This window comes from Lacerta agilis, chromosome 5, assembly GCF_009819535.1.
Source record: "Lacerta agilis isolate rLacAgi1 chromosome 5, rLacAgi1.pri, whole genome shotgun sequence".
Classification (NCBI taxonomy): domain Eukaryota; kingdom Metazoa; phylum Chordata; class Lepidosauria; order Squamata; family Lacertidae; genus Lacerta; species Lacerta agilis.
The window spans coordinates 60,641,318-60,669,315 of NC_046316.1; the positions used below are offsets into that span (position 1 = coordinate 60,641,318).

The 27,998-nt window shown below is 42.8% G+C and overlaps 1 protein-coding gene across 2 annotated transcripts; it reads left to right on the top strand.

Moving 5' to 3' along the window:
• Positions 1 to 705: 705 nt before the first annotated feature.
• KY (kyphoscoliosis peptidase) lies at positions 706 to 27,981 on the top strand. Of its 2 annotated transcripts, none has more exons than XM_033150127.1 (11): positions 706 to 1,118; positions 4,951 to 5,001; positions 6,843 to 6,890; positions 8,734 to 8,808; positions 10,051 to 10,107; positions 13,905 to 13,987; positions 15,859 to 15,967; positions 17,317 to 17,434; positions 22,912 to 23,100; positions 25,419 to 25,609; positions 26,471 to 27,981. In XM_033150127.1, the coding sequence occupies exons 1-11, from the start codon at positions 977 to 979 to the stop codon at positions 27,373 to 27,375; spliced, it is 1,968 nt and encodes a 655-aa protein (XP_033006018.1). In that variant the 5' UTR covers positions 706 to 976; the 3' UTR covers positions 27,376 to 27,981. The 2 variants fall into 2 exon arrangements, with proteins under 2 accessions (XP_033006018.1, XP_033006019.1); XM_033150128.1 differs by having other exon boundaries at positions 10,060 to 10,107.
• Positions 27,982 to 27,998: the final 17 nt, after the last annotated feature.

Here is a 27,998-nt window from a genome sequence, read left to right on the forward strand (position 1 = left end):
GTCCAGGATATATTTAGAAAGAACTCTTATGCCAGCACACTCTCCCCATTACGGCAGCCGGCTAAACTAGGTCGCTCATAATTGCTATACCATACTGCCAGTGCTCCTATTTGTTGGACTGGGAGCTGGTAAAAATTGTTGACATTTCCACCTTTCCATGTTCTCTGCCTGCAGTTGCAATGAAACTGAATGGCAAAGCACACAAGTTGCTGCAGAAAAAGTGAATTGCTTGAGAAACTGAATGTGTGTTTTTGACGGGCAAATGCTACTGCTCCTGCTGCTGTTAATATGATATTTTAGAAACCAGGTTGCTTCTGAAAATAATTAGGATTGCTAGTTTTATCTGAAACAAGTACCCCAGGATGTGATATCAAAAACTTTCATTCACCAAAAGCATCCCTATTGTTGTTTTATTTTTTCGCTGCTTTTAAATAATTGACCACCACCCCCTCCCCGCAGTCTCGTTTTAAGTTTCCACATTGGGTTTGGCAACCCAGCAGAAGTCCTTTTAGGGGGTATGCAGGCTTCACAAAGCAAATTCTCCGAGAGCAACAGTGGTGTTAGCGGGATTTACATGTGAGCAAGGGCTTAATGCTGAAAGGGCAGCCAGAAGGGAGGGGGTTCGAAAAGAACATGTTCTGAAACTAGACCCCTATCTCCCTCTCTCCCTCTCTCCCTCCCTCCTCCCTCTCTCTCTCTCCAAAATGTGTCTCCTTCCTCAGGTTTAGGAAATGGATCCCTGCTGGGATTTCCTTTCAAAGGTGACTTGTAACCTACTCATTAGGGTAGATTTCTGCTGGGTACCCACAAACAGTGCCTTTGGCAGGGTCAGCCAAAAGTCGTGCGTGTGTTTTGCGTGCATGTCTGTACGAGTGTGCAATTTGGGTGAGGGGTAGAAAATACCCAGGGCACTTGGCAGCGGTAGCAGCAGTAGCATTAGGACTTCTAAGAGGAAGGCAGGAGAGGCAATGCTCTGATGGGGACTATGGAGTTTCAGAAAGACCCCAGCGCAGTAGCTCTAGAAATGCTCCTGATAGTACAGCCTGAGAAGAGGAAGATGGTGCAGAGGCTGCAGATAGACAGACAGACGGAGAGCGATGCTTCACATCAAAGCGAAGGTAAAGAAATTTGTCTTGGCTGGTTAGCTTGCAAGGATGGGAAGTGCAAACAAACTTGGTGGCAAGGGTTTAACTTTGCAGGATGAAAGTGGGAGGAGGGGGGAATAAAGGGAAGGGGGGGAGCTATTTTTGCACATGCACTCCCACAAACAAGTTTTAACAAAACATGGGTATTCCCTTTGTCTGAGCTGCTTTTGCAAACTTTGGGTTTAGCTCCCTCCTACCAACCTTCCTGTGAAAATTATTGTGAACCACCCTGTGATCTTTCGGTGAGATTAATAATAATAATAATAATAATAATAATAATAATAAATAAATAAATAAATAACATGGGAAAACATTGTTCGTGTTGCATGCAAAGCAGCCTATGGTGTCTGTCTGGGAAGAAACCTCTGCAGCAGCACATAGGGCATAAACACAGCACTGTGCATAGTTATTGTGAAGGCAATGTCTTCCCACTGTCCCTTCTCAATGTGCAAGTTTTACAGTGTGAGAAACCTCCAAAGTTGCCATTCAGAAAATGTTCCCGGTCTGCAGACAGAACCAGTGACGGGGGCTGCTGAAACAGACAGTGATTCTGTAATTCAATCTCCTGTCTGTTGCCATCATAAACAAAGAGAACAAATGCTTGCAGTGTGTGCCTATGTGTGCTAGCATGCATGTGTGTAATACAAGGAACTTTAGTTTATAGCCTGATGCACCTTTTGCAGGGGACATAATTGTAATGGTGACCTAAGTACTCTCCCTTCACAGTACAGAAACCAGTGAAATGGGTGACCTCAGAAAATACTAGCAGCAGCTGTAGTAAAAATACAATAATAATAGGATATTGCGACTGGGAAGAACAGGCATTTCCAATTGCTAGAGTATGAGGGGAATCCATTTGTTACCCAGTGTATACTGTATCATTATCCACACAATATTTCTTCCCTCACCACAACACTGTGAGGTAAGTTAGGCTAAGAGTGAGACTGGTCCAAGATCACCAATTGATAATATACATCACACATATTTAATGCTGAAATGTGCTGTATAGCATTCAACACTCTAATACGATAGATCAGTGTTATCGTCCCTTTATTACAAATGGAGAGTGAGTGAATAGTGGCTTGCTTAAGGCACTTTGTGAGTTCATGACTGAGGTAAAAATTGGTAAAATTTGAACCACCATTTGTACTACTTATTTTGTCCAAGAAACTCAGAAGCGACATACAACACTAGAATTTTGCACAACTTCAGCTACACTGAGGCAGCCCAGTTGCTAGGGAAGCAAAAGTGCCTACATACTGTACGCATAGGTACAATGCCTACATATACTGTAAACATGAGTACAATGCACAACATTCCCAGAACATCCTAGACTGCCACAACAAAGAGCAGCCTATCGGGAAATGAAATGCTCAAGATTTTAATGGTGATGCATCAGTGTGGAAATACTAGGAGTGAGAGAACAGAATTGTTGGGAAGACTGTGGCCCTTGTGCCTGCTCAATCTGCTGTCCAGGTGATGGACAATGTCAAGGCCTCTACTCTCCCTTCTTGGGGTTTTTTACCTTTCAGATGGACTTAGTCCAGGCAGCCTTTCAAACACATTGTCATGCTAATAGCAGCTCTGGGGAGCTGTGTGCTCCTTATGCTTCACCTTGACCACTGAGAAATTCACAGAGATGGGGCACTTCTCTTGATTCCCAACATCCCTGAAGTTCATTTGGCCTTCACTAAGGACCAAGCCTATCTTGTGGCAGACCCTGCCCTGTGGTCCTCCCCACCAATAAAGGTTCAGCAGGAATCGTGCCCCCCCCCCTTTTAGACGTCTTTTGAAAATTGTATTAGTTTGGTCAGGCCTTTTTGACCCATCAGTATTTATTGATGTTTTGTTGATGTTTTTATAATGTTGTTATGGATACTTCATTATTTATAACGAAAACTGTCTGTCTGCAATATCAAGCCATTCCAAATTCCCTTAGGCGGGCTGTTCACTCATCACTCCACCGTGGTGCTCTGGTCAGCTGCAGCGAGGTGGATCAGTCAAAGCACTCAGGGTTGTATGTTTGTTTCCAAACAAGGAAGAGTAGCAGGGATATAGTCACGAAACAAACACAGTAGGAGATTTTGGCCTTGAGAATGAGCCAACACATTTCAGAAGTTACCCTGGGGAGGTTTGGAGAGGGGTGGGAGTTCTAGCCAGCCCATTTGTTCATTCCTTTGGGGAAATACTGTACATTTAATTTAAACTAACAGCTGCATCTGCATACACACCACATACACACACCCTAGCATAGAAAGAGTTGAAAAGTATGGTAATATATTGTTGCACAACATCCTAATCTCTGAGCAGTCCTAAAATTGCAGGGGTTCAAATCACTTACCCAGGGTTTGGCTTCCTTGAATGAGGGCAGTGAAGGACTGTGGTGTCTGTTTGCTATATGGTTTATTTACACATATATACAGGACTGAGTCTACGATGAAAGGGCTCATAGCATTAACACACCCCAAAGGACTTGCTTTTCCCATAGCCGCGACCTTGACGCGGCTATCACTCTCAGGCTTCTACCTGCTTCTAGCCCAGCCCACTCTCTCTACTCTGGCCTCTGGCCTTCTCACTACCAGCCCCTACCAACCCATTTGCTCTCAAGTGCAGAGCAGGTTCCTTTCTTATACCAATGACCCATATCTAGGGCCATTACCAAGAAGCTACCCTGGCTATTCCAACAACTGAATCCTCCATAAAATTTTAACCCTTGCTGGATCCAGGAATTAGAAGGGACTTGGGCATCCAGCCTAATTTTGCGCATGCACACACACCAAAAACCCCCACACAGTTCTAGGCAAAATCTCCAAGCGCTCCAAAGCATTGACATCTCTTTGTCACCAGTTCTGCAAGACAGGCTGTGTCATGATCCCGTGATACACCTTTACGGTGCCAGAGGCAGGCTTTCAATTCTTAGTGAATCTCAGAGATCAAAGGGAGAGCTGAGCAGGACTTCAGTGCCTCCCAGTTTATCAGGAGTTGCAGGAGGACAATAAGACTGTACACTATACCCAGCTACCTGGGATAAATCCCATGGAAGCCAAGTGGGACTTACTTCAGAGGAGACATCTAGAAGATTGCGCTGTAAAAGATGAAAAATAAGCAGTGCGCTTTCTTTGAAAAGGAAGCCTTCTATTTCCTTAGCTCAGCCTTTTTTTAAAAAAAAAAAACCCAGCTGAGAATTTGTCTTTGACTTCATCCAACTATTCATACCTTTGGAAGAATAGTGAGCTTTTGCAGGTATGCCTTAAGAGCAGTCCTAGTAGTAGATCATATACAGTACACAAAAGGCCACGAGTGCTGTGTTATTGTAGCTGTCCATGATTAATACTCTTCTAGGGGATGGAGAATCCATTATGCTAGCCTAGTGGCTTTTAGGCTTGGTTTCTAAACAGCTTGGTTAGTTTGCTAGTTGGATGAATCCAAAATGTTATGAGCAATATCTGATGTTAATCATGCTCAAAGTAGACCCATTGACTTGGGTAACTTAACTCCATTGATTGAAACTCCCTGCCTATTGACATTAGTAGGCCACCTTTGCTGTATTCATTTCAGTGCCTGCCTTAAAACTTTTTTTGTTTTCCAGGCACAGAAAATGTTGACATGTTTTAATCGATTTTTAGTTCACTGCTTATTTTAATTGTTTTTTATACATTTTAATTAATTGTTTTAACTCCTTTATTGATAATTTTAATATTTCTTGTAAGCCACTTAAAGTTTTGTTACAATCCACAGTATGTAAATTTTGTTAAATAATAAATAACACAATTTACTGGTTGGATTTTTTTTGTTTGTTTTTTAGGCTTTCGAGGGGATGGCAATGGAAACAACAAACTAGGAAATGAGCTTCATGGTATGTCACTTTCTCTCACCCTTTGAGTTTCCATGTGAGAATGCAGTCCAGATCAGTGTATTCTAATACATGTTAAAGCCAGCCATACCACATTGAGAGAGGCTGGGGTGTCTTGGAGGTTAATCCTTAGCTCTGTATATTTTGCTGCCTGAAATATAAGGTCCAAATGCTGTCACCACTCACAGAGGCTGCTCAGATATTATAAACAACTGGCAATCTGCTGTCATTTAATGGCATTGCAAACTCTGTCCTCACTCAACCTAATAGTAGAGCTGGTCTTATGCCCATAGCAACATGGCGGCATTTGCCGAGGGTAGCGATTTCTGTGCTGAAGGCAGTCTGGGGGAGAGAGCTCCCAAAGTCCCAAATTACAGAAAGAGCCACGTACAGATATTAGCAACCTGAATTAAGGAACCCAATATTAGGCCTTGTGCATAGCTCTTCAGTATTTTCCAAACATGGTTCTCCAGCTGTTTTTGGACTACATCTCCCATCCTCCCTAGCTAGCAAGACCAGTAGTCGGGGATGATGGGAATTGAAGTTGAAAAGCAGCTGGAGACCAAGTTGGGAAACATTGTGAGATCATTCCTTTTGCTAATCTCAAACCACAGTACAAGAGGCGGAGTCATTCTGCTCCTCATTCTATAAAAGCTGCCCCAGAGCAGGGGTCCTAGCAAGAATCTGGGCATGAAATTTTCAGATCAGAGGGAAACATGGCTCTTTAGCTTTACAACCGGATCTAACAAGAGTTTACAGTGGCTTCCACCAACTCATAGGTATTCACTGAAGATCTCCGGCTGTATTGCCAGAATCTTCATGCACCAAGCATGGAGGTGTCAACAAATCAATTTCAGGCAGTGTAGTGAGATTACTGTACTTATGAAGTCTGACACCGTGAAGCAGCCGGTGCTCCTACAGTATTTCTGAATGCTATGATGCATTGCAGATGAGCCATATTAAAACAACACATGGGCCGTCATCACACACATTGCAGCGATATCTCATCATCTTTCATGGGTCTGAGCCATGCCAGCCATAAGATACGTGGTACCCAGAATGGTAAACACATTTCTGAAATGCTCCAGCTTCTCATCTGGGGACTGCCAATATACTGAATCTTTGAAAGAAAAGGGATGTGACTCAGTGTGTCCATTGATGTAGACTGGTCTATCGTCCATGCCTTGGAGGGAAGGGGACTAGTATTTTAAATCAAAACTATAATAAAACCATGGACCTGTTAAAATATGAGAGAGAGAGAGAGAGAGAGAGAGAGGAGAGAGAGAGAGAGAGAGAGAGTAGTTCTGCGATGCACAGAGTGGGATTGAATTCATTATCCTTGCTGCCAAGTTGGGATTCATCAAAAGTTGGAGCAGAGTCTACATAGATACAATTACACAAATTATAGAATCATAGGATTATAGAGTGGAAGGTACACCAAGGGTCATCTAGTCCAACCCCGGCAATGCAGGAATCTCAGCAAAAGAAGCATCCATGAGAAGGTGGCAAAGGCTACCTTTCACAATTATCATACTTGTACATGTACATGCGTTGGCTCTATTCAGACCATGGGTAGGACATAAGGAGGTGATGTTCATTTCAGTTGAGAAGAACAGGCAACTGGTGTTTGGGAGGGGAAATGGAATGACCTGTCCTGGAAGAGGGTACGGTTGGCTGGCTGGCACTTTTAACAGGAACGCCCTGCTACTGATGATACTCTTCAGTCTTTTGCCACTAGTCCAATTTGCTTCTACTACCATTTTCCCTGCTTTTGCATGGACTTATCACTTTGCCCTGTTTCATAGGTTGTTTTCTTGTCACTAAAAGCTTCCTTCCATCACCAGGCCACGCAGCTCAGATGCAGCAAGTCATTACTTCCTGCTCTGCCCAAGGTATGTAATAAACCAATGAACTGTCTGATAGCGCCCTTTGCCCCATGCTGCAAATTACTGGGAGTAAGCTTTTACCTTAGAATATAAAATTGTAGAGCATTTGGAGATGTTTGAATAGAGCAAAAACAGCATACTATTTTGGAAAATCACCATGACCTCTCCAGATGTTACAAAATTACAGAGGTTAAGAAGAAAAAACTCAATGAAATTAATCTCTGAAAGCAGGATTAAGATGAGGGAAGGCTGATCAATCTAAATATGCTGTGTTACTGAGGGAGGCAAAATGTAGTTGCTAAAGGCGTATGTAATACAGTCCTCAAAAGCATTTAAAACTACTTTTTCCCTGATTTATTGTAACAATAAATACTTAAAGATCCAAATTATAGAATTTCCATTCACTAAAAAAAAGGTTTGCATTATAGATGAAGAAAAACAGACATATTTTAATAATCTAGTCTAGCATTTTGTCTTCATACGTAGTCTGTCAGATGCCCCTAGGATAGGGCTGCCATATGTCTGGATTTTTCCTGGATGTTACCAGGATTTCAAAGCGGAATTGATGTCAGAAAGGCGGCAGAATGGCCATCATGAAGTGATATACTGTAGCACATTCTTTGCATGCAATATTCACAGGTTCATTCTGCGAATCCCCAGTAGGTCCCTCAGAAACTGCTATAGCTATGCCCACCAAAGCAGCCATTTTATGAATGGGCTGCTTCCATGGCAGCCATTTTGTGATGGTGTCCACTGCATTTTCCTCCTCAAAATTCCCTTGCACTAGATGGACCAGTGATTTGACTTGTCATTAGGCAACTTCCTATGATCTTCTTAAAGGCTACCCCCATCCCACGACTTTTGCTGCAAATCTGCTCCTTTAAAAAATAATATTGCAAGCCCAATTGTAAGCCATACCTTGTGGAGAAAGAGTAGAAAAGATTCTACTAAACTAAAAAAAGAACTGGAAGAAGTAAGAATGAAGGACTGACAGGGCAATTACTTGACTTCATTGTCTGCAAAGAGACTACAGACATCTGTTAGTGCCCAGAGGCTCCCAGCCAAATTTCTCTGTTTGATGAGGAAATATCAAACACAAAGGGGTATACACTGTCAAAATATGTCTTGATTGAGGATAGTCCCTCATGGTTCCCTTCTAAGAGAGGCTGAGAAATGAGAATTGGCTTGAGGTAGTTATACATCTGAACTCTTGAACAGCTTATGCTGAAAGGAAGCATATTTATGTGGGGAGCCAGCTCATAAGCTTTCTAAACAGAGTGTTTCCCCCTCTGCAGAGGAGCTGTGTGGATTCAAAGCACTGGAGGAAGGACTTTGAATCTACACAGCTTCCTCCAGCCGCCTTGTCTGCACTAGACAGCTCCTGACAGCCAACTATCTAGTGTACCAATCCTCCCACTTGCAAAGGAACAATTCCTTTCAGTTCCTGATTGTTCCTGATTGTGGCTTGGATTGTCCTGGTTGTGACTTGGAAAAATGGCCTTTTCTGCCATTTTGTTTTGTGTGGGAATGTAACCAGTGTTGCACAAATGCTTAAGAGGGCTTTCCCGGCTATCCTTCTCCTCACTGCAACCCCTTTGCCCCTTGAAGGCCTGGAATGTGGCACAGGGAGTGGTAGAGGGAGGGGGAAATCACCCAAAACTACTTCCATTCCCACTATCACTGCAGCTCCTAGCATTTTGGGGTTACAGTAGGAAGGAGGAATGCAGAATTATCCTAACACTTCATCCTTGGGCTCTCACTGCCTTGGATGCAAGGCATGATATGATGCTTACATGCTGAATTACATTTCCCAATACTGACCAGCTTCAAAAATTCTTGCTTGTTTCAGGAACCCACGTGACAGTAGAAGTACATGCTAGAAATTCTACCCCGCAGTTATTCAAAAAACTCTCCTTTGGGAAAGGTATGCCACTTTTTTTTAAAAAAAAAAAAAAGAAACAACAACAACATTTTGTTTCATCACAATTCTTACACATTTATTTCTTTGTTCCCTTGTTCTCACAACAATAAAAATAGATTGACTGGTTCATTGATAAGGGCAAAATATCTCATATCAAATTATATGCAGGAGCTCATGTTGCACTGTAGTAAAGAAACTGAGCTATGAAAGAGGGAGTCCTCAAATCTTCTGCAGACTCGCTAGGTAGCCTTAGGAAAGACATTTTCTCTTATCCACAATTCCTCCACTGTGATTTGTGGAATATTAATAGTGGCCTACCTTCGCAGATGACCTGATGGGTCACGACACCAGACCCCACAAATACAGCAATCACCCTCACCAAGGAACTCAACACATTCACAATGGTGTTGGGCTTACTAGTAAACTTTGCAAAGTCAGAGGCTATGTGTTTCAACACCCCACCTCATATACAAAAAGAATTTTCCAACATCACAAAGATAAAATCTGCTGTACCAAATTCAGATACTTTGGATACAATAACCAGAAACCTCAACAATCTATACCTCCACAACTACAAAGCCCTGTGGTGACAAATTAACAATGACCTGAGGAGATGGAAGAATATTATCTTCACTCTCTCAGATAAAATAGCATGATCAAAATGATCACCCTTCCAAAATTGACCTACCTGTTCCAAACTCTTCCAATCTGGATTCCGCCAACCCAACTCTGCTAATGGCAGAAATACACTTGTTTATTTTCTCATACAAAAATCTTCAGTGAATTTTGCACTTTCATTATTGGAGAATTGTTCCATCTTTGTAGGGCCAATTTCCCAACCTTTCCTCTTACTATATTTAGGGGGGGGGAGAGCAAGAAGTAAATAAGTAAAATCTTCCACATATGAGACAATACTCAAGCCCTTTAAAATGAAAGTTTGGGGGATATTAGTGAGCTGATATCTCAGAGATGATGGGAACACAAATAGTTGAGAGTGAAACATGTGTCCTCAACTCATGGCAAAATAAACACTTGCAGCATGCTTTTCACATATGTTCATGGCTGCCACACCACACTGAGACTAGGAAAATGTCATGTGGGGTTTTAGTGTGATGACCTCTTGAACAAATCAGTGTCAATTAATTGCTCGTTCTGTACTCTCCTTTTGCACTTCTGTTTCGCCTTTCTGCTTCAATTCATTTTACATCTGTTCACCTATCTCACATGCTTTTCACAATTTCATAGGTTTTCCAGAGAACAGAAAACGCAGACCCCGTCCACCAGGTTTGAAAGACCAGCACGGTAACTATAGAGTTGTATTATACCATCGCTCCTACTCCTACAGTACAGATTTCACAGAGGAAACAACAATATACAAAACAGGAAGCATTCTTTTAAGAAAAAAAAATGCACACACAAAACATATGGAGTTCATGGGAGAGTAAAGTTTGCATTCAGCACCCAAGGCTGCCCATGTGGTGCTCCTTGCCACATGTTCGCCATTGGAGTTTTTCCTGTGCTGCCAGCTCCGATATCTTTGAAGCGGTTTGGGAACTGACCTGACAACACTTTACATCTGTTTAGATGGCAATCCTCGTGAGCAGCAGCATTGATGCAGCCCACAGCTCCCCAGAAAGATGCCTGGGGCTGCGTACACACATACATTATATCACATGGCTTTCCCCAAAGGACCCTGGGGACTGTAGTTTATCTTTCCCAGAGCTACAACTCCCAGAAACCTTAACAAACCACAGGATTCTTTGGGGGAAGTAATGCGCTTTAAAAGAATTGTGTATGCAGCATGGATCAAGAGTGAGTCCTCTCGGATGACTCAAAGCAAGGATGCTGGTGCCGATTAGTTCCAGGAAGCTAACTTACTAAGCTTTTGAAAATGCCATCAATGCATTGGCAATTTGGCTGAGAAGGAATCCTGCTCTCAGATTACACCTCCGCATTTCTTAGTTACAAATACAGCTGCTTATTAGGGAGTGAACGTATAAAGCACAGCAGCCATGGTAGAGATCAGCATCTGGCATCCTAGACCACTGCCCCAGTGTTCATGCAGGGTCCACCGGCACATACACCTGTGTTGGACCCTCCACCTTGGGCATCTAGGCCTGTGAGCCTCCATTTTAATGTCCCACAGCACCCTGAAGTGAAAACTATGTTGCACGCCACCCCAGTCCCCAAGTGGTGTGAGTCCAGGTGTTTGTCCAAGGTTTGTTTTTCCTTTCGAATGAGGCACAGCAGAGACTGTGGTGTCTTTATGATACATGGTTTATTTACACAAATTTAAGCAACTTGAGCCTATGATGGAGAGGCTCCACAGCATTAACACCCCAAGAAGGCCTTGCTTCACCTTTAGCCACAGCCTTTGATTCCTGCAGAAACCAAACATACCACTCAATCACTCACTTGCTGCTTTGCCTCTAGTGCTTAGCTCACATCACCCAACTCTTGGCTTTCAACTCTGCCTTTGGCTTTCTAACTACCCACCCATTTGCTATCTCACGCAGAGCCCTTTCCTTTGTTCTGTTTAATGGTCCATCACCCAAGCTGACACCTCACCAAGAAGCTAGCCTGGCTATTCCAAGAATTAGAAGGGGTTCGGGCATTCAGCCTACTCCCTGCCCTGCCCCCCCCAATACCCCACGTAACAGCTACATGAAATGCCCTAGGGCATTATGGTGAAATTAAATGGCAGTGCCTGGCCTCTCTTGGAGTGCTGTTTCTGTCACCACCGCCACCACTGCCAAGTACAGCTGAGGGAGCCCACCAGTGTAAGAGGGGGCCCACTAGATTGTACTTTGCCCAGCAACCCCTCCATCTGGAGCCAGTCCTTGTGAGATGCAACCTCACTTTGTTGATGGCAAGGTGTGTGCATCACCATAACCTGACCACGCACAGCCCTTTTAGGAAGTTGATGGGCAAGTGTTTAAGCTGAGCATGCCGCTTTTAAGATAGGCCTCCAATTAAACATTCGAAATTGGTATAGTCAGCGCCTGCCAATGTTATTTGTGCTTAAATATTGCCTTGCTCCAGTTTGCACAGCATATTGGAGGCCTAGTACACAATTCTGGCTGCTAATGGTAACAGTGTGTGACTGTAAGAGTTATTGTGAATTCTGCAGCTGTAGGGAGCCTTTCAGTTATAGCCTGACAAAGACTAAAACTGATCACCAATTTGAAGAAACTACCCGCTCCCAAATGGCAAAAAAGTAATTTCTGAGCTGTATAGAGCAGGAACCTTTTAAATGCGTAAATCTGCTTTAGCTCTCTTTAGGTCAGTGTAATAGCCCTCTTCAGCGAAAGGCCAGATAAACAAACAAGCCTGTTAAAGAGACAGATGCCTTGTGCTTGAGTGCTAGTTTGAGACAGACAGATGGCTGTCCGGTACATTAGGTGACAGCCTGTGGTTGCTCCATCACTAATCACAGTCTGGAAATGAGGTTGAACCAAGCCTGAGGAATAGCGAGACACAGGCGTCTGACACTGAGGTTTTCTTCAGCTGTGCCTGCTCATTCCCCAAAGATCAACACAGCAGCAAAGGTGTGTTGGGGATGGAGAGAGAGCAAGAGAGTTGTGTGCTCCTTGGCTTTAAAATCAGGAGGGGTGCAAGGCAGTTAGACTACTCCTGGACATTGTTCCTGGGCCCGTGAAGCTGCCAGTTTTCAGTAGAGACTATTTAGCACCCATGTGCTGATGTATAGCTGACTCGAACAATACAGCATAGATGGCTTGTGTTTTTGTTTTTTTAAAAAAAAATTATTGCACAATTTTATTATACAAGAAAATTCAAATTAACAAACAACAAAAGATGTTGTTTGGCTTGTGTTGCCTGTGCATCTATGAACAGCCAACATAATGGCGATATCCAAATCTGATCCTCTGCAGATCTGTCAGAACATTTGAGCCCAACCATATGCCCCTGGGAAGCTCAGAAGCAGGGAATTGAGGCAATCAGCCTCTCCTACTGTGGCTGCCCAGCAGTGCCTGGCATTCAGTGACATTCTGCATATTTACCAAGAGGCAGTGGTGGCCGATGGGGCAGAAAGCAGGGAGGATAAGAACAAGAGCCCATTACAGGTGGAGCCAGAACCAACGAGAGGCAGATGCAGCTATTTCTAGTTTTGTCTCCATCCTCTACCTTGCTGAGTCCCAGGAGAGCAACACTGAGATGAAGGAGGAGGAAGCTGATAGGCAGTACCACCCCCTGGACTGGCTGTAAATAAGGCAGTTAGGTGGGGCTGGCTGAGGGCAGACTGGGGTCGGTGCCCGATTTTGCCTAATGGAGCAGCTGCCCCTGCCTAGAGGTTCCATAGAGCCATGATGCCCAACAGCCATTGGCAGACCCCATCTTTCATTAATAATCTGTGTTCTGCATGTGTCGCAGCTGATGCAAATCTCCTTCATTGCTTAGCCTTTTGGTCCCCGCTTAGTCAGGAAACCTTTTGCCTCCCCTTTGTGCCTTAATGTTTATAAATTGGGAAGAGGTGTGCAAAGCCAATTCAGTACAGGCAACTCCCCATTTACATGGGGGCTATGTTGTGAGGCACTGTGTGTTTAAGTGAAACTGCATATATTGGGAACACCATTGAAAAAAAAACCTGCAAACACCCCCCAAACCTCCAACTCTCCAAAGGCCTCAGTGGTTGGAGCAAAGACTCCTGGGATTTTGTGATCAAACCCAGCCCTCCCGCCCAGCATATCAGTTGATTGACAAGTGGACGTGGTTTGGGAGACATGGCCTCACAGGCCAAATTGGACCCCCTGCTATAGCACAACTGGCGCATAGGCTGGAGTTTCCTCATTCCTAGTTTATGTATAAATTTATCTGCTGAGTACTCTATGCATCTGATGAAACAGGCTCTGGGCAAAGAAAGCTTATGCCACTATATATTTATTAGGCTTTTCAGTTGCTAGTGGACTTTTATTTATTTTTACACAATAAATGGAGGGAAACTTTAACTATTGTAAACCTTCCATGTGAAAACGACTTTAGTATAGATCTGGTTTAGGCTTGCTGGAGCTTTTGTCCAGCTGAAATGTTTCTTCCTTTCCAGAATTATTATTACCGATGACATGTGGTTTTTTTCCTAGCTTACCCATGGGACAAGTCATGCTTGAAATCCATACCTTTTGACCTAAAGGACTTTGAGAAATTGGATGCATATGCAACAAAGGTAAAAACATAAATGGAGGTCATGACATCATGAATTCAAACTGAGATCTGCTTCCCATCATTTCTAAAACTCCCGCACCAGATATATACTACATATATTCTAGTGATTACACAATGGAATGCTTGTGGAAGTTGGTTGTCTGAATGATCAGATATATCAGTTTAATTCTTTTTTTTTTTTTACAACACTGTGTGCAAAAAGCTACATGGCTGCTGGGAAAACCAGTCAGCAGAGTGTTAATTTAAATATTTTTAATAATAATAATAACCACTTTGAAAAAAAGATTTCAGGAACTGGCCTTTAACATAAATTCATGTTCCTTGGAATTGGGTTATAGACTGAGTTTTCTATGCAGAATAGGCTCTGCAATCATCAACACACTTTTGAGAAGTTATAATACAATTTGTTGAAGTCTAATGATTGCAGAGTCTATTGCTCATATCAACTCCTTCAGACAACCTCTTCCACTTGAATAGTGGGCAAAACACAAACAGTCCTTTGAATTTCATTTGTGTGTTCCTGAGGTGTCTTTCAGATTCTGCATTAAGAATACCCTTCTGCAATCAATTTAATGGAACTCTTCCCTCCTTATCCCATGCTGCCTTAGACCAAGTATTGCCAGCTCTGATTAGAAGTTCTCCATTTGAAAGAGACATTTCAAATTACTTGCTGCCAGTGCCTCACCCTTCCCCAACCTAGTGCCTTCCAGAAGTTATGGACACCACCAGCCCCAAGAGAGTGTGGTCAATGATGAGGAATTGCAGTCCAACAACATCTGGAGGACCCTAGCCTGGGGAAGGCTGGTCCTTTGAACAGGAGATGTGAGGCATTGGACCTGCAAAGCAAGTGTTCTACTACTGAGTAATGATCCCTTTCCCTAGTAATTCCACAGATGATATTTCCCCAAGGAAGCACCTCCAAATGTTTTGCTTTAGGCAAAATCTGAGGGCAACCTTAAAAGTTGCTGAGAAACTCCGCAAGTCTTATCAAAATGTTGTTTGGCTTCCCTCAGATGTTTCATCTCAGGGGGAACCCCATAATTTGCTTCCAATTTCACTTTGGACAAAACTTTCACTGGCAACTCCATAAACAACTTGCTAAATATTTCTCACAAAGACAGAATCAGCCCAGGATGAGGTGTCTGCTGAGTATGTGGCATCCAGATCTTTTAGAACAGATACAACACACTTTCATTGGCTGGCAAAGGAAATTGTACAGTAACAGTATCTCATATTGGCCTGAGGCTTGAGCAGGTCTGGCTGACAACTATCATACCATGTGAAAGGAAACAGTTTAAATAGAATCTAGTTATAGAATAGTGTCTAAACGTATCTAAAGGGCATAGGCAGAATAGGAGAGAGTAACCCTACCCAATAATATATTTGAAGCTTGTAAAAGACTTGCTTCTTAAAACTCAGCGAGCTGCCAAGAACAGTATGATGGAGCTGAGGAAAACCCTGTTCTGATTGCCTTATGCCAGCCTGCTGACTAATAAATAAGGCTTCTAAACAAACAAACAAACAGATTATGTCTCCTAAAACTGTCCTGAGCCAAACTGTAACCCAGGTGTAGGGAACCTTTGGCCACCCAGACATGGCTGAACTACAACTCTGTTTGTTGAATGTGCCATATGACCAGAGATGGTACGATTTGTAGTTCTGCAACCTCCAAAGGGCCACAGGTTCCCCACACCTGTAAGCTAATGTGCTTTCTGTGAAACATAGCAGAGACTTTGTTGATGAAGTCAATGGTTCTGCCAAGTAGTGGACCCTAAGAGAGATCCTCTAAATTTTGTAGGAAGGCAGAAAAGGTAACCAACCTTCTCAGTTGGTTTGAAATCACCAGTTATCCACTTTCTTCCTATAATACAGGTGACTGCCAAGAGTACTGTGGAGGAGCTAGTGAAAACTTTGCTTCGGGTAGCACGTACCGACCTGGAAAAGGTTAGGGCCATTTGGACATGGATATGCCATCATATAGGTAAGCAGAGGATGCCGTCATTTCCTGGAACCTGTGGATAATGCTGAACAGCTGCTTGCCTTTTACTATGGTTCTAGAACCCGGTTTACACATTGTGTTGGTAATAGAGGGAGGGAGAATGTCAAGAAAATGCATCAGGCCTGGAAAATCGGAATTTTAAGAAACTTTGAAATGTTTTTACCACCACTGCAAAAAGTGCTCTCTGTCAATAATCTTCTCACTCATATACCTTTCAGAGAACTGTCCATTCCCAGAAAACACATATGTAAAATATTGTCTTCCCTTGGGCCATTCTTTCCCAATTCAAGTTTGGCGCAGCTGTGAAAATAGTGTTGTGTTGTGACATCACAGAAGGCTCCTAGTACTATTTATGAAACAAATGACAGTTGATTCATACTAGGTTGGGTTTGTATTGGTGCCTATAGCTTTTCTCCTGCAAGGAGGAAAAACAGCTGAAGTAACAGTTTGGATTGGGAACTGGCCAAAGGGGAAAGGGCTGAGCAGTTCTTCTCCCTTGGGATGCAATTCTATGGTCTCTGGGCAGAGAGGGTGGTCCCTCCTTGAAAACCCCCTCCCAGGCAGTGCAGGAAGAATTGTCACTGGGACTTTCCATCTGAGGCCCAGTGAGGGAAAGCACTGGGAAGGGGTGCACTAGTGGTGGATCACTGTGGGCTTTGAAGCTGCTGGATCCAAAACCCTCCCATTCTCCAACCAACACCCCACCGACACAGGGAGGGAAAGTACATCAACCCATGGACTGGTGTGCTAAAGAAAAAAGAAAAAAAGCCACCCTCTCTTCACTTTCTGTCCTACTGGTGAGAGCCTAGCAGGAATTTAGATTTGGTGATGCATCTATCCCTCGGGCAAAGCAGATTTCAGGCTGATCAGACCTACTTTGATTCCCACCCATTAGAATATCAGTATCTACCAACCAGAGCCAGATACAAAAGAAATCCCAGTTACAATTAAAGAACAGGGTGACTCTGAGCACATTGAACTTAGTGCTAGGAGTTTGTTTTCAGCAGCAGAAATTAACTGAATTCACAGTCCTTTTACGCAGTAATGCATTTCTCCTGGTTAAGTTTCTTCATTTCAGCAGTCTAATTTGGATGGGGAAAGTTGTTTTGTTCTTGTTCTTTAACAACAGAGAGTCAGTATCTGTTGCACATTACCAAGGGCTTCCACTGACAGGCTTCCTTAGGTGAATCCCACCCTAAGTAAACATCTGTTGTACCTGTTTGTATGTGATACTTCCTGGTTACTTAGCACAGGTCTGAATGACCCTTCTTTCACTTTGTCTATTTGTTTGCTTAACACCTGTGGTTAAACTTTCAACCTTTGCTCCCCAGAATATGATATTGTGGGCTTCTTTAACAAAGACCAGCAGTCTTTCAAGCCCAAGGATGTTCTTCAGAGCGGAAAGAGCATTTGCGAGGGATACGCTGGGCTCTTTGAACAAATGTGCAGGTACATGAAGATCAGAAATGTTCCCTTGCTCTGTTACCTATGCACCAGTTCTATCTCTATTTACACCAACTAGGATTTGAAGCACCGTTTTGAAGCTGTATTGTTGAACAGCAGCAAGTCCTAGAAAGGTCAATTTTGCTTTCCGCCCCCCCCCCCTCCATAATTTACTTTGTACCATCTGCTGAGGCTCGCATTGCATTAACATAATGGCAGATGAGTACATGGGGATAATTTAGTTAGAAGAGGCTCTGTTTTTTTCTGGAGCATCTGAAGGTTAAAAGAACATTAGGACTGAAGAATATAGACTACCCCCATGCAGTTCCTCACATGCAAGAAATGGTGAGTGGTGTCCCATACTGAACTTGGCCACATCATCTGCAAACTGCCCCATACATCTAGCGTGGGAGCACCCTGGTGCAAAAACCTTTTCAGTCCAGGGGCCACATTCCCTTCTGGGGGACTTCCCAGGGGCCACAAGTCAGTGGTGGGTGGAGTGAGAGGCAAAAGTGGGCAGAGCAACAAATGAAACTCTGGGCAGAATTCATCTAAGGTGTGTGTGTGGCACTCATGCAACAGAAAATTTCCTCCCCCTCAAGGGGACAGCAAGACTGGTGAGGGGCATGGGCTGGGAAGATTCCCAAGGGCCAGATTGAGAGGCTTGGAGGGCCACATTTGGCTTTCAGCCTGAAGTTCCCTACCCTGAGTTAGAGGGATGGGATTTAGCTGTGCAAGTACTGTTATTAATTTCCACCTGACTGCTCACAAAATAATGGCTGTAAGACATACAAGTTGATTCCTTCACAAGAACTTTCCTGCCAGATTCGTTTTATGAATTAAGGCTAGTGAGAATGCTTTATTTTTTTAAAAAAAATTGGATGTTGCAGACTTGGATTCCCATGCCACACACTCTGTTACACCCAGACCTTAGTTAAATCAAGAATAAATCAAGGTCATCTTCCAACACAGCGTCTACCCATTGAGGAAAAAACAGGTGCTTATGGAAGGGATTATGTATATTTTTAATTGCAGCTTTGAGAGCTCTTCCAAGCCAAGCCCCTGGTGTCCATAAAAAGTAAACATCAACATGATGAAATGTTGTGTTATCAGATATCATTTAACAATAATAATTATCAACTCATCCAAATGTTCCCTTGTCAGGATCTAGCCCTGCTGGATTAAGCCAATTAAGCAATTGTGGGGTATTGAAACACTCGCCGAAATGCTTATCCCGTTGTAAGGAGGACACTTATGGAAAACAGCAGCATTTACATGCCTGCTTCAATGCAGATACTGTCATCTTCATTGCATGTTATCCAATGTGCTGTGGATTCCAAGCTTTATCCATTCTGCAACAGCTAGTCATGAGCAACTACACATGGGTCAGGCAAGGTTTGCCACATCATGTTTTGATGAACACGAAGTCTGCCAGAGCAGTGTTACAAGCATTGTGGCTGCTTTGATAATGGAGATGTATCCCATCTCTCTCCATTCTGCCTCACTGAGTGGGTTGGGGCCAGTGGAAGATTTTTCTTAGCCCTCAGTGATGTTACATTGGCTACTTGCTACAGACATCATTGCATTCATTATGGCTGAGATCACACAATGAAGTCCTAAAATGGGACCATAAGTAGCCCATTGGGGGGGGGGTGCAAAACGGGTGCAGAAATACCACAAAAAGCCATTAAGGTAGGGAGTCTCTATAGGGTATTTTGCACCATTCGCAAACCTGAATATTGCCTAGTGTGCCTCAATAAAGCATGTAGCCCCCTCCTGTTAGACTGAGGCAGTACTAAGTTCAGGCAAATTATCCAACCTCATTTGTTTTCCTTTCTTAAGACATTGAAGTCAACAAAGCGCCCTGCCATCCTTTTTTGTTGTTTTTCCATAGCAAACACTGTCGAAGAGAAAACTGAATCCAAATTACCTTCTCTACCCCAAACCATTGCTCTGTCAAGGGTGCCTCCAGCCAAAAACCAAATGCATGGGGTGAAAGAGAAAGGAGAAGCTTTGCTAAGTTTGTGCCTGCTGGGTAGGCAAAAGCGGACACATTTGCCATTCATTTCTATTCTAGAGCAGAAACCTTTAGGGTCCCTCCAAGCAATGGCTGTGATATTAGATTAGCTAGCTTGTTGTTGCAGCAAGACTAGCACAACATAATAATGGTGCACAATTGCTGTTGTAATGATCAGAGTGATAATTTTCATGTGGCAACAAGGTGCACTCTCAACCTTTCATTACCACCTTGCTATCTAAACAGTCTTCTTCAAGCCATACATTTAAGCGACACTGGATGGAGGGCATAACATTTCTAACTGAATAGGCTTAGTGGCAAGAGCATTCAATGTTGGGCCATGGAATTCGCCTCTCACACATAGATTTTGGCACCCTGTTAGGCGTTCCAGTGTTTAGGTCTCGCATACAGTGTAACCTCCATGTTTGATCAGGAGTTGAAGATTCTGGTGGCAGCAGGGTCTCGGCTCCAACAGCTGCTTTGCTTGGCAAGCCTGCCGCAGCTCTGGCTGCATTTGGGAGATGAACGACTTTTATGGAGGATAATAAACGCTGGGGAAAGCCTACCTTGCAGTCCTAATCATTAGCACAAAAAATGGCTTTGGAAACAAATGGGGTTGACAAGACACCATCCATCTCCATTGTTGATGTAAATAATATAATTAACCAAGAATGTTTTTTAAACAATGCTGGATTGCCAGCTTGGCATATCGAGGAAGAGCCCGTCCAAAACTCCAAAGCCTTGCTGACTTGGGCAGCTGTCTGGGCTGGCAGCCCCACAGCTCGAAACAGCAAAGTTAATTGACTAAGGGCAGAACTAACTGGGTGAACAAAACACCATTCTGGCAGAGGGAAGTGGCAACATGCAGAAATGCTTCTATTTCAGCAGTTTAAATCAGGAATCAGTGTTGCCTCTAGTGCTGGCCCAGCTATAGACATGATGAGGAAGAACCCGACTGTCAACCAAGTAACCATTTTCTCCTTTCATTGATTATATAGACTTGCCTTCTCTCCAGCCGTACCCTTTATCACTGGCAATTATCTCATTTCTCCACATGCCTCGCTGAAACAACTCTCTCTCCCTTCATGCACTTTCCCTAAAGCCTTTCAATTTTTTGTTCTCTTTCTCTCAACCACTTTTCTTCACATTGAAGTGACCAGCTCCGTCTACCGCAGTTGTACCGAAGGGAAGGTCATGCCATTCACGTAACACCATTGTAATTTGCACTGTTTTCTGGGCTATCTTCTATTCCCCTTTGAAACACAGGCTAACATCTTATTTGCTTTTAATCATCTCCATGCACTGAGCAGATGCTTTCGCTGAACTGTCTGCAAGGATTGTATCACTGTCTGCAATCAATTCCAATTGTTTCGTTCAATCCAATGTTGCCACAAATTTAATTTCATCTACCATCACTCTGTTCAAGCTACTGGCTTTGTTAAGTGTCAAGGGAGCTCTTCACATCCCTCTCTAGCAGCTCACTCCTAATTGATGAGTTGTTAACAGTAAAAGGAAGGAACCTGGTTAGGCCATCTCTATAGGATTGTCCAGAATTATTACGTGACTGGTTTGTTGCTGCCTTTTTGAAACCAGAATATGCAATGCAATTTACAAAACTATCAACATAATACAAAGCAAGAGAAGGATGAAACACCAGCTAAAACCACAACACATTTCAGCAAAAACAAACACAGCAATGTAAAACAGCAGCAGGACACCTGATAAAAGCAGACTTTTACAAAAGTTCACATGTAAGATCGTCACTGCCTGCAGGCAGTGAGCGAGCTACTATGTGCTTTGCTCAGGAGAATGGTCCAAATCCTGAGTGCCGCAGTTGAAAAGGCCCTTTCCTGGATACTGATGTGCCATTTCATACAGCAGTTGTGAAACCCCCCAAAAGGGCTTCTGCAATAGAATGATGGTCTCATGCTGGCTGAGGTGGATGGGTGTGATTTTGGAGATATTTTGGGTGCAACCATGATAGGTCAAAGCAGTGCTTAAACTGAGTTGGGAAGCAAGCTGGTAACCCGTGATGCTGCAGAATCGACAGTTCCTATCAGAAACTTCACTGCGACATTCTGGATCAGTTGCAGCTTTAAGGCTGTATTCAAGAACAACCCCATGCAAAGCACTACAGTCATCTAACCTGGATGTAGCAAGTATAAACTAAGAGAGTGTACTATGAGACTTGTGTGAGTTCCTCAGAACTGGTCAATGCAGGACTCGTCAGGGCTGCAGCTTTGCTGGTGGAGCAGCCAGCTGGATTTTATGGGGCTGAACCTTTACAAGCAGAGCCAGCCTAGACTACATCCTCCTATGCCTGGTTTGGGGATAAAGAGGAGGAAAGAGATGCCAGAATGACCAAGGGGCTGGAGCAACTCACCTATCAGGAAAGCTTACAATGTTTGGAGCTTTTCAGGTTGGGAAAAAGGGGAGTGGGGACATGACAGACATATATAAAACTACACACATTGTGAAGAAAATGGATAAAGAAGTTTTTCTGTGTCTCATATAATACTAGAACTTGGGGCCATCCAAAGAAGCTGGAAGATTCAGGACAGACAAAAGAAAGGACTTCTTCACACAATGCTGTTGAACTATGGAATTTGCTCCCTCAAGAGAATGATGGCCAACTTGGCTGGTGTTAAAAGAGAATTGGACACATTCACAAAGGACAGGACTATCAGCATCTACTAACCATGAAGGCTATAATCTACCTCTGCTGTCGGAAGCATTACATTGCTGAATGCCAGTTGCAGGAAATCACAGTGGGGAGAGCACTATTGCAATTCAGGTCCTGTTTGTGAGCTTCCCATTAGCATCTGGTTGGCCACTGTGAGAACAGGATGCTAGGCTAGACAATCCTTCAGCCTGATCAAGGAGGGCTCATTTTATGTTCGTAACAGGCTAATTTTGCCTTTAAGAATGCAGCATTATCCTGATTGACCTGCGGAGACTGGGAGTGTTTACCCAAAATAGCAGCAGGGCTTCAGCGTAGAAGCAACAGTGAGACCACTTTTTTCTCCTTGCTTGCATCTTTAAACACATCTTGGTCTACTCTTGGGCTTCCTTCTTTATCTTAAATAAACTGAGGCTGCTTGTTTTCAGGAGTCCTTACTTATTCTTATTTTTTTTAATTCTTATTTTTTTAAATAAAATAATAAAAATTTCACAGCACTTGGGAGGATAGTGCCAAATAGTTAAAAGTCTGCCTCCTCCCACAGTAACACTTGCTCGAAGCAAGAGATGTCAGGAAGAACAAAAGACAGCCTTTGACTTAACACCCATAAATATTAGTAATGCATGAAGAGAGTATTATTTCAGGTGTGATTCACTCTAATCTGCAGTGAGCACGAGAGATAATAACACTTCCAACATTTATATGAATGATAAAGACAGCCCCTTAGAAGCAAGACCCTGTTCTATAAGTCCTTTCTATCCTTTCTCTCTCTCCCTCTCTCCCCAGTATTGCAGGAGTGCAATGCATGAATTTATCTGGTTATTCTAAAGGCCATGGCTACAGGGCTGGGGAGACTTTCACAGGAGAATATGACCATGCCTGGAATGCAGTTTACCTTGATGGAAGGTGGCATTTGGTGGACAGCACCTGGGGAAGTGGCTCCATTGATGACTGCTTCAGCAAATTTACCTTCAGGTAGGATTGTCCTTTCCTCCTCCCTATAGCTCTGGGGCACAGGGGTGGGGATAAGCAAAACAGGTAGCTTTCCTTGGTTACATTCATGGGCTCTGCAACATATACCATTTGATTTGCTTGTTTCATGTATAACTACTTTTTGAAATCCATGTCAAATTTCAGATTTGAAAAAACAAAAGCATCATGAGGATACAGGGCTTATCATTTAACCATAATGACCATTTCCTTCACTATTCCAAGCTAAGTGTCTCAAAGGATGCAGCATGAAGGAGACAAACTCTCATTTTTTTAAAAGAAGGGTGTATGTATTATTTTCTCCCCTCCCACCACGTGCCAGTTGGCCCCTAAAAGTTCTCCTCAGGCTTCCACCTATGAGAAATGTCAAGCTCTTAAACAGGTATAGAAATCTAGCTAAACAAGTCCCCTTTCTTCGAATATTAATATTTCCACTAACTATTAAAACCAAAACACTCCTGAAAGGTGTGAGCACCATGAAAAGGAAATTAAAGCTTGGAAACAAATGGTAGAAATCCACTTGGTCCAGATAGCCAGTGTTACTGGTAGTCTGGACAATGACCCATGTGAAGGCTTTGATATTCTCCATGTGATGACCTAGTATTGGGACAACCCATGTTGTAATTAGAAGGCCACAGTAATTAGAAATGAAACACCGATCACCAAGGCTAGAGACACCGTGGGGCAAGCAACAGGCCAAACCGAGTTTACTAGCTAGTCTGAAAACCCCCTTATTAGGCTTATTATAGACCTTCTTTGGCACAACACAATTGAAGACGAGCATCGACTTTGAAAATGCGTTTTCAGTAGCTCCCGCTAAAAATTAATTCTGAGAGAATGCTGCTTCCATTTGGCATTGTCCCTTAAACATAGAGGGACTGCACTGGGTGTAAAGAGTTATTTCCTAGCTGAAATTGTTAAATTCCATGTTTTTGAAAATTTCACTCTCTAATGGCTAGAGGGATATTTTTTTTCTTTTTGCTGTCTTTCAAAATGCTTTATTTGCCCACATGCTTGGGGAGCAGAATTCAGCATTCTTAGAACTCCCATCCAGCCTTCCTTTTTTAAAATTAAGTTTTTATCCCTTAAACCTGCAAACCTAGGCTTGAAAGTGCATGCGGAGAACATACAGTGGTACCTCTAGTTACAAACTTAATTTGTTCCGGAGGTCCGTTCTTAACCTGAAACTGCTCTTAACAAGAAGCATGCTTTCACTAATGGGGCCTCTTGCTGCCGGCACATAATTTCCGTTCTCATCCTGGGGCAAAGTTCTCAACTCAAGGTAACTCTTCCAGGTTAGCGGAGTTTGTAACCTGAAGCGATTGTAACCTGATGCATTTGTAACTCGAGGTACCACTGTAAAGGAAAATCCAAGAAGTTGGGGAGGATGGAGATTTCAGTGCTTTGCATAATCCTGTCTATGTCTTGCTGAAGCAGAATGACTGAATTATGCAATTTAGGAAGTTTATGTAACCTCCCTACCTTTAACAAACTATAGTTTATTGAAAACAAAATAAAAGATAAAAAAAATCCTTCCAGTAGCACCTTATTGAGACCAACTAAGTTTGTTCTTGGTATGAGCTTTCGTGTGCATGCACACTTCTTCAGATAGTTTATTGAGTTAGGAACAAGCTTTTGGCTTTAGCATATCCTTTCTGATCTTTAAAACAGTGTTCTTGTTATATATGAAATCTTATTTGGATAACTTTTTGGAGACATGGATTGCATATGTATATGTATGATTGTTTTTATTGTTAAGATGAGCTGACAGTGTTTCTTTTTATTGCATTTGCAAAATTTTAAAAAGTTAAAAACACACACATCATTTAATGTCATTTTACTATCCAGGACCATACTATGGTTTAAGATCCTGGTTAGTATGCTAACTTTAGTTCCTCACTAACATAACTAGCAACTCAACTTTAAACAGACCAGGACTGATATGAGGAAGTCAGTGCATAAACTATACATTATTAAGCCAGGAGCATTATAACCAAACTGGGCCACTGATAAAATACACTATAACAGGCAGTCTCGTTTGACTGCACCCTCTGTTCTACTGTATTCTCAGCCAAATCAGTCCAGCCCCAAATCTACACATCTCATCTCTTCATTTTGCCTCCTAGAGCTCAGCTGTGTTTCCTACCATCATTCAAGTCCTAATTTATGTACAGTTGAAAGGAAGCCCTCATTGATAAACCTATCTAGAACTGCAGTCGTGGTTAAGATTCAGTACAAGGCAGAAAGCTAAGAAAAGAGCACCTGGTTCCAGTGATGTATTGACCTCTCCTTTCTTGTTCCAGATACAACGAATTTTATTTCCTTACCCACCCCGCCCTATTTATTAATAATCATTTCCCAGACAACAGCAATTGGCAGCTCCTCAAACCAGCTGTGACATTGAAACAGTTTGAGAGCAACATGTTATATAAGAGTGACTTTTACATGATGGGATTGCTGGCAGCCCACCCAGAAACACCAATTATTCAAACAGGTACAGTGATACATGTCATTGCCCCATGCCGATCTTATTATAAGGAACAGTTCCAGCTTTTGGTAGGGGGCTAAAAAAAAGAAGATAAAAGTAGCAATGGTTAGGATTTAGGCTGCTGGATTACTTTTAAAAGATTAGCTCTGTGGGACTAAAGCATGGGGTTCAAAGTTCTGCATCCTTTTTTGGTCATAATCACTATTACCCTTGGGATACCAATCGGTGTAAAATACAAAGTGCTATTTATTACCCATCAGATTGCATGTGCCCCAAGAATATTTATATCCAGCCTGAAGTGAAGGGGAAAGTTTCAGAAAATGTGGGGCTAAGGCTCAGAGCCTTATGTGGGTGCAAGTTAGTACTCTTGAGTTTCAGAAGTTCCCCATTGTGTCATTCAGAACCTAACCATGGAATGGGTAATTTCATTTTGAAATCCTGTCTTTTGAACTCTCTCAGCCTTCTCTGAAACTGACAAGTTTCTAAGGGGTTGTAGTCAAAAGTGCAGGCAGCTTGAGCTGTAACTGAAAGACATCGGTGCTTTCATCTTTTCCAAGAATGATGAGCAATTCTACTGCATTTGTAATAAAACAGAAGCAAACAAGTACCCGAAAATGAAGGCTTCCCGCCCTTAACCCTCTTGTTATTTATTCTGAATTTGGACTTGACAGATGCTTGTCAAATTCTAACCAGCCAACCATAATATTCTCCCTTTCACTGCCAAAATGATTGACAGTACAGCAGGCGATTCCATTCTCCAGGTCATTTTCTCCAAAGCTTTTTTTTTTTTGATTGATTGATTGATTTGTATTTTTGAGTAAATAGTAAGAAACACCCTAACCAGCCTCCTTTATTTGCATGTCACAGTAAATGGGAAAGTAGTAGTAGCTGTGGAGACTCGTTTGCCGATGCTGTTCATGTTTGAACTGAAAGGGGCAAAGGAATATAGCTTGATGACTCTGAAGAGGAATGGGATGAATCTGGAGCTCTACCCACAGAAGACGGGGACCCATAAGCTACAGATCTACGCCAAACCATCCAAGGGCTCAGATGAAGTCTACAACTGTGTGATAGAATATACATTAGAGTGTAGCTCTGTAGACAGGAACGTCTGCTTTCCAAAGGAACTTCATCAACCTGTTGGGCCCAGCTGGTTCTCAGAGAGACAAGGATTCCTCAAGCCCTCGCAAAAAGGCCCAATCATTCATACCAGTGACGGGCGCTATGATCTCAGCTTCATCCTCAGTAAGGACTTGAGTGTTTTAGCTTCCCTGCATTCGGGCAACGTAAGCCTCAGCGAGGATACAACAAGACGGCACATCTTGCAAGCTTGCCAAGGAAACCAGGTAGACTTTAAGATCCATCTTCCTCATGCAGGGAACTTTGCTTTTAAAATCTTTGCAAAAAAGAAGTCTGATCCTGGAAATTATAACTATGTCTTCAACTACCTCATCTGTTGCCCTAACACCAAGGTGAAATGGCCAGTGTTCCCCCAGACTTATATCAAGTGGGTGGAAGGTTATGAGCTACTGGAGCCGCTAGCTGGGTTGCTCCCTGCTGACCGCAACATTAAGTTTAAACTCAAGCTTCATAGCATTGCCAAGGCATTTGTTCAATGTGAAAAAATCTGCCCCTTGTCTTCAAGCAAGGATGGCTACTGGGAGGGATCTTGCAGCACATCAGGCTGCACAGAGGTCTATGTGATGGTGCTGGAAAATGCCAATCACAAGTTCTACTCTCACATCTTGAAATATGAAGTAGAGCCACAGTAGGAGGCCACTCCTACTCTTATCATCTGTCCACATGTGCAGCGAGATCTGATATATCAGAGTTCATACCACTCTCAATTCCTTAAGGCTCCCTTAACATTGGGGAATAGTGCTCACCCCTCTCTGAAGCACCAACAAAACAATACAACTTGATCAAAACTTCCTGAATGGTATTACACAATGAGTGGCATTGGTAGGAAATGTATAGTTTCTTTACCAGTGTAAAGTCATACTTCCCATATACATAATTTCAACTATAGATTATTCCTGTGCTACAGGCCTAGTACATTTTGCACATTTCCCCATTTAGTCCACCTCCATTTTAAGATGCAACTGCTGATTTCTGAATGGCTTACATTCAACAAATATGTTATGGACAACAAAGGGGCATTCTCTAACTCATTGTGGGCCAGGAAGAGAGAAGGACCACACACTTTTGAGCATCAATGTGAGAGTGGCTGCAGAATCTCATCAAAACACATATTGGTGCAAGAATATAATCCAAATGGAAGCTTTCTTGTGTGCACTTCATTGTCTTACAAATATAAATGATACTGCGAAAACAAGTTTTTACACCAGATCTTAAAAGCAATTAAATACTAGTTTTTATCTCATTGGGCTGTGGT

Coding starts and splice junctions, on each gene's coding strand:
- KY (XM_033150127.1), top strand. CDS start 977: ATGGGGACTATGGAGTTTCAGAAAGACCCCAGCGCAGTAGCTCTAGAA. Junction 15,968..17,316: donor ATGGATATGCCATCATATAG/GTAAGCAGAGGA, acceptor TTTGCTCCCCAG/AATATGATATTGTGGGCTTC. Junction 17,435..22,911: donor CTCTTTGAACAAATGTGCAG/GTACATGAAGAT, acceptor CTCTCTCCCCAG/TATTGCAGGAGTGCAATGCA.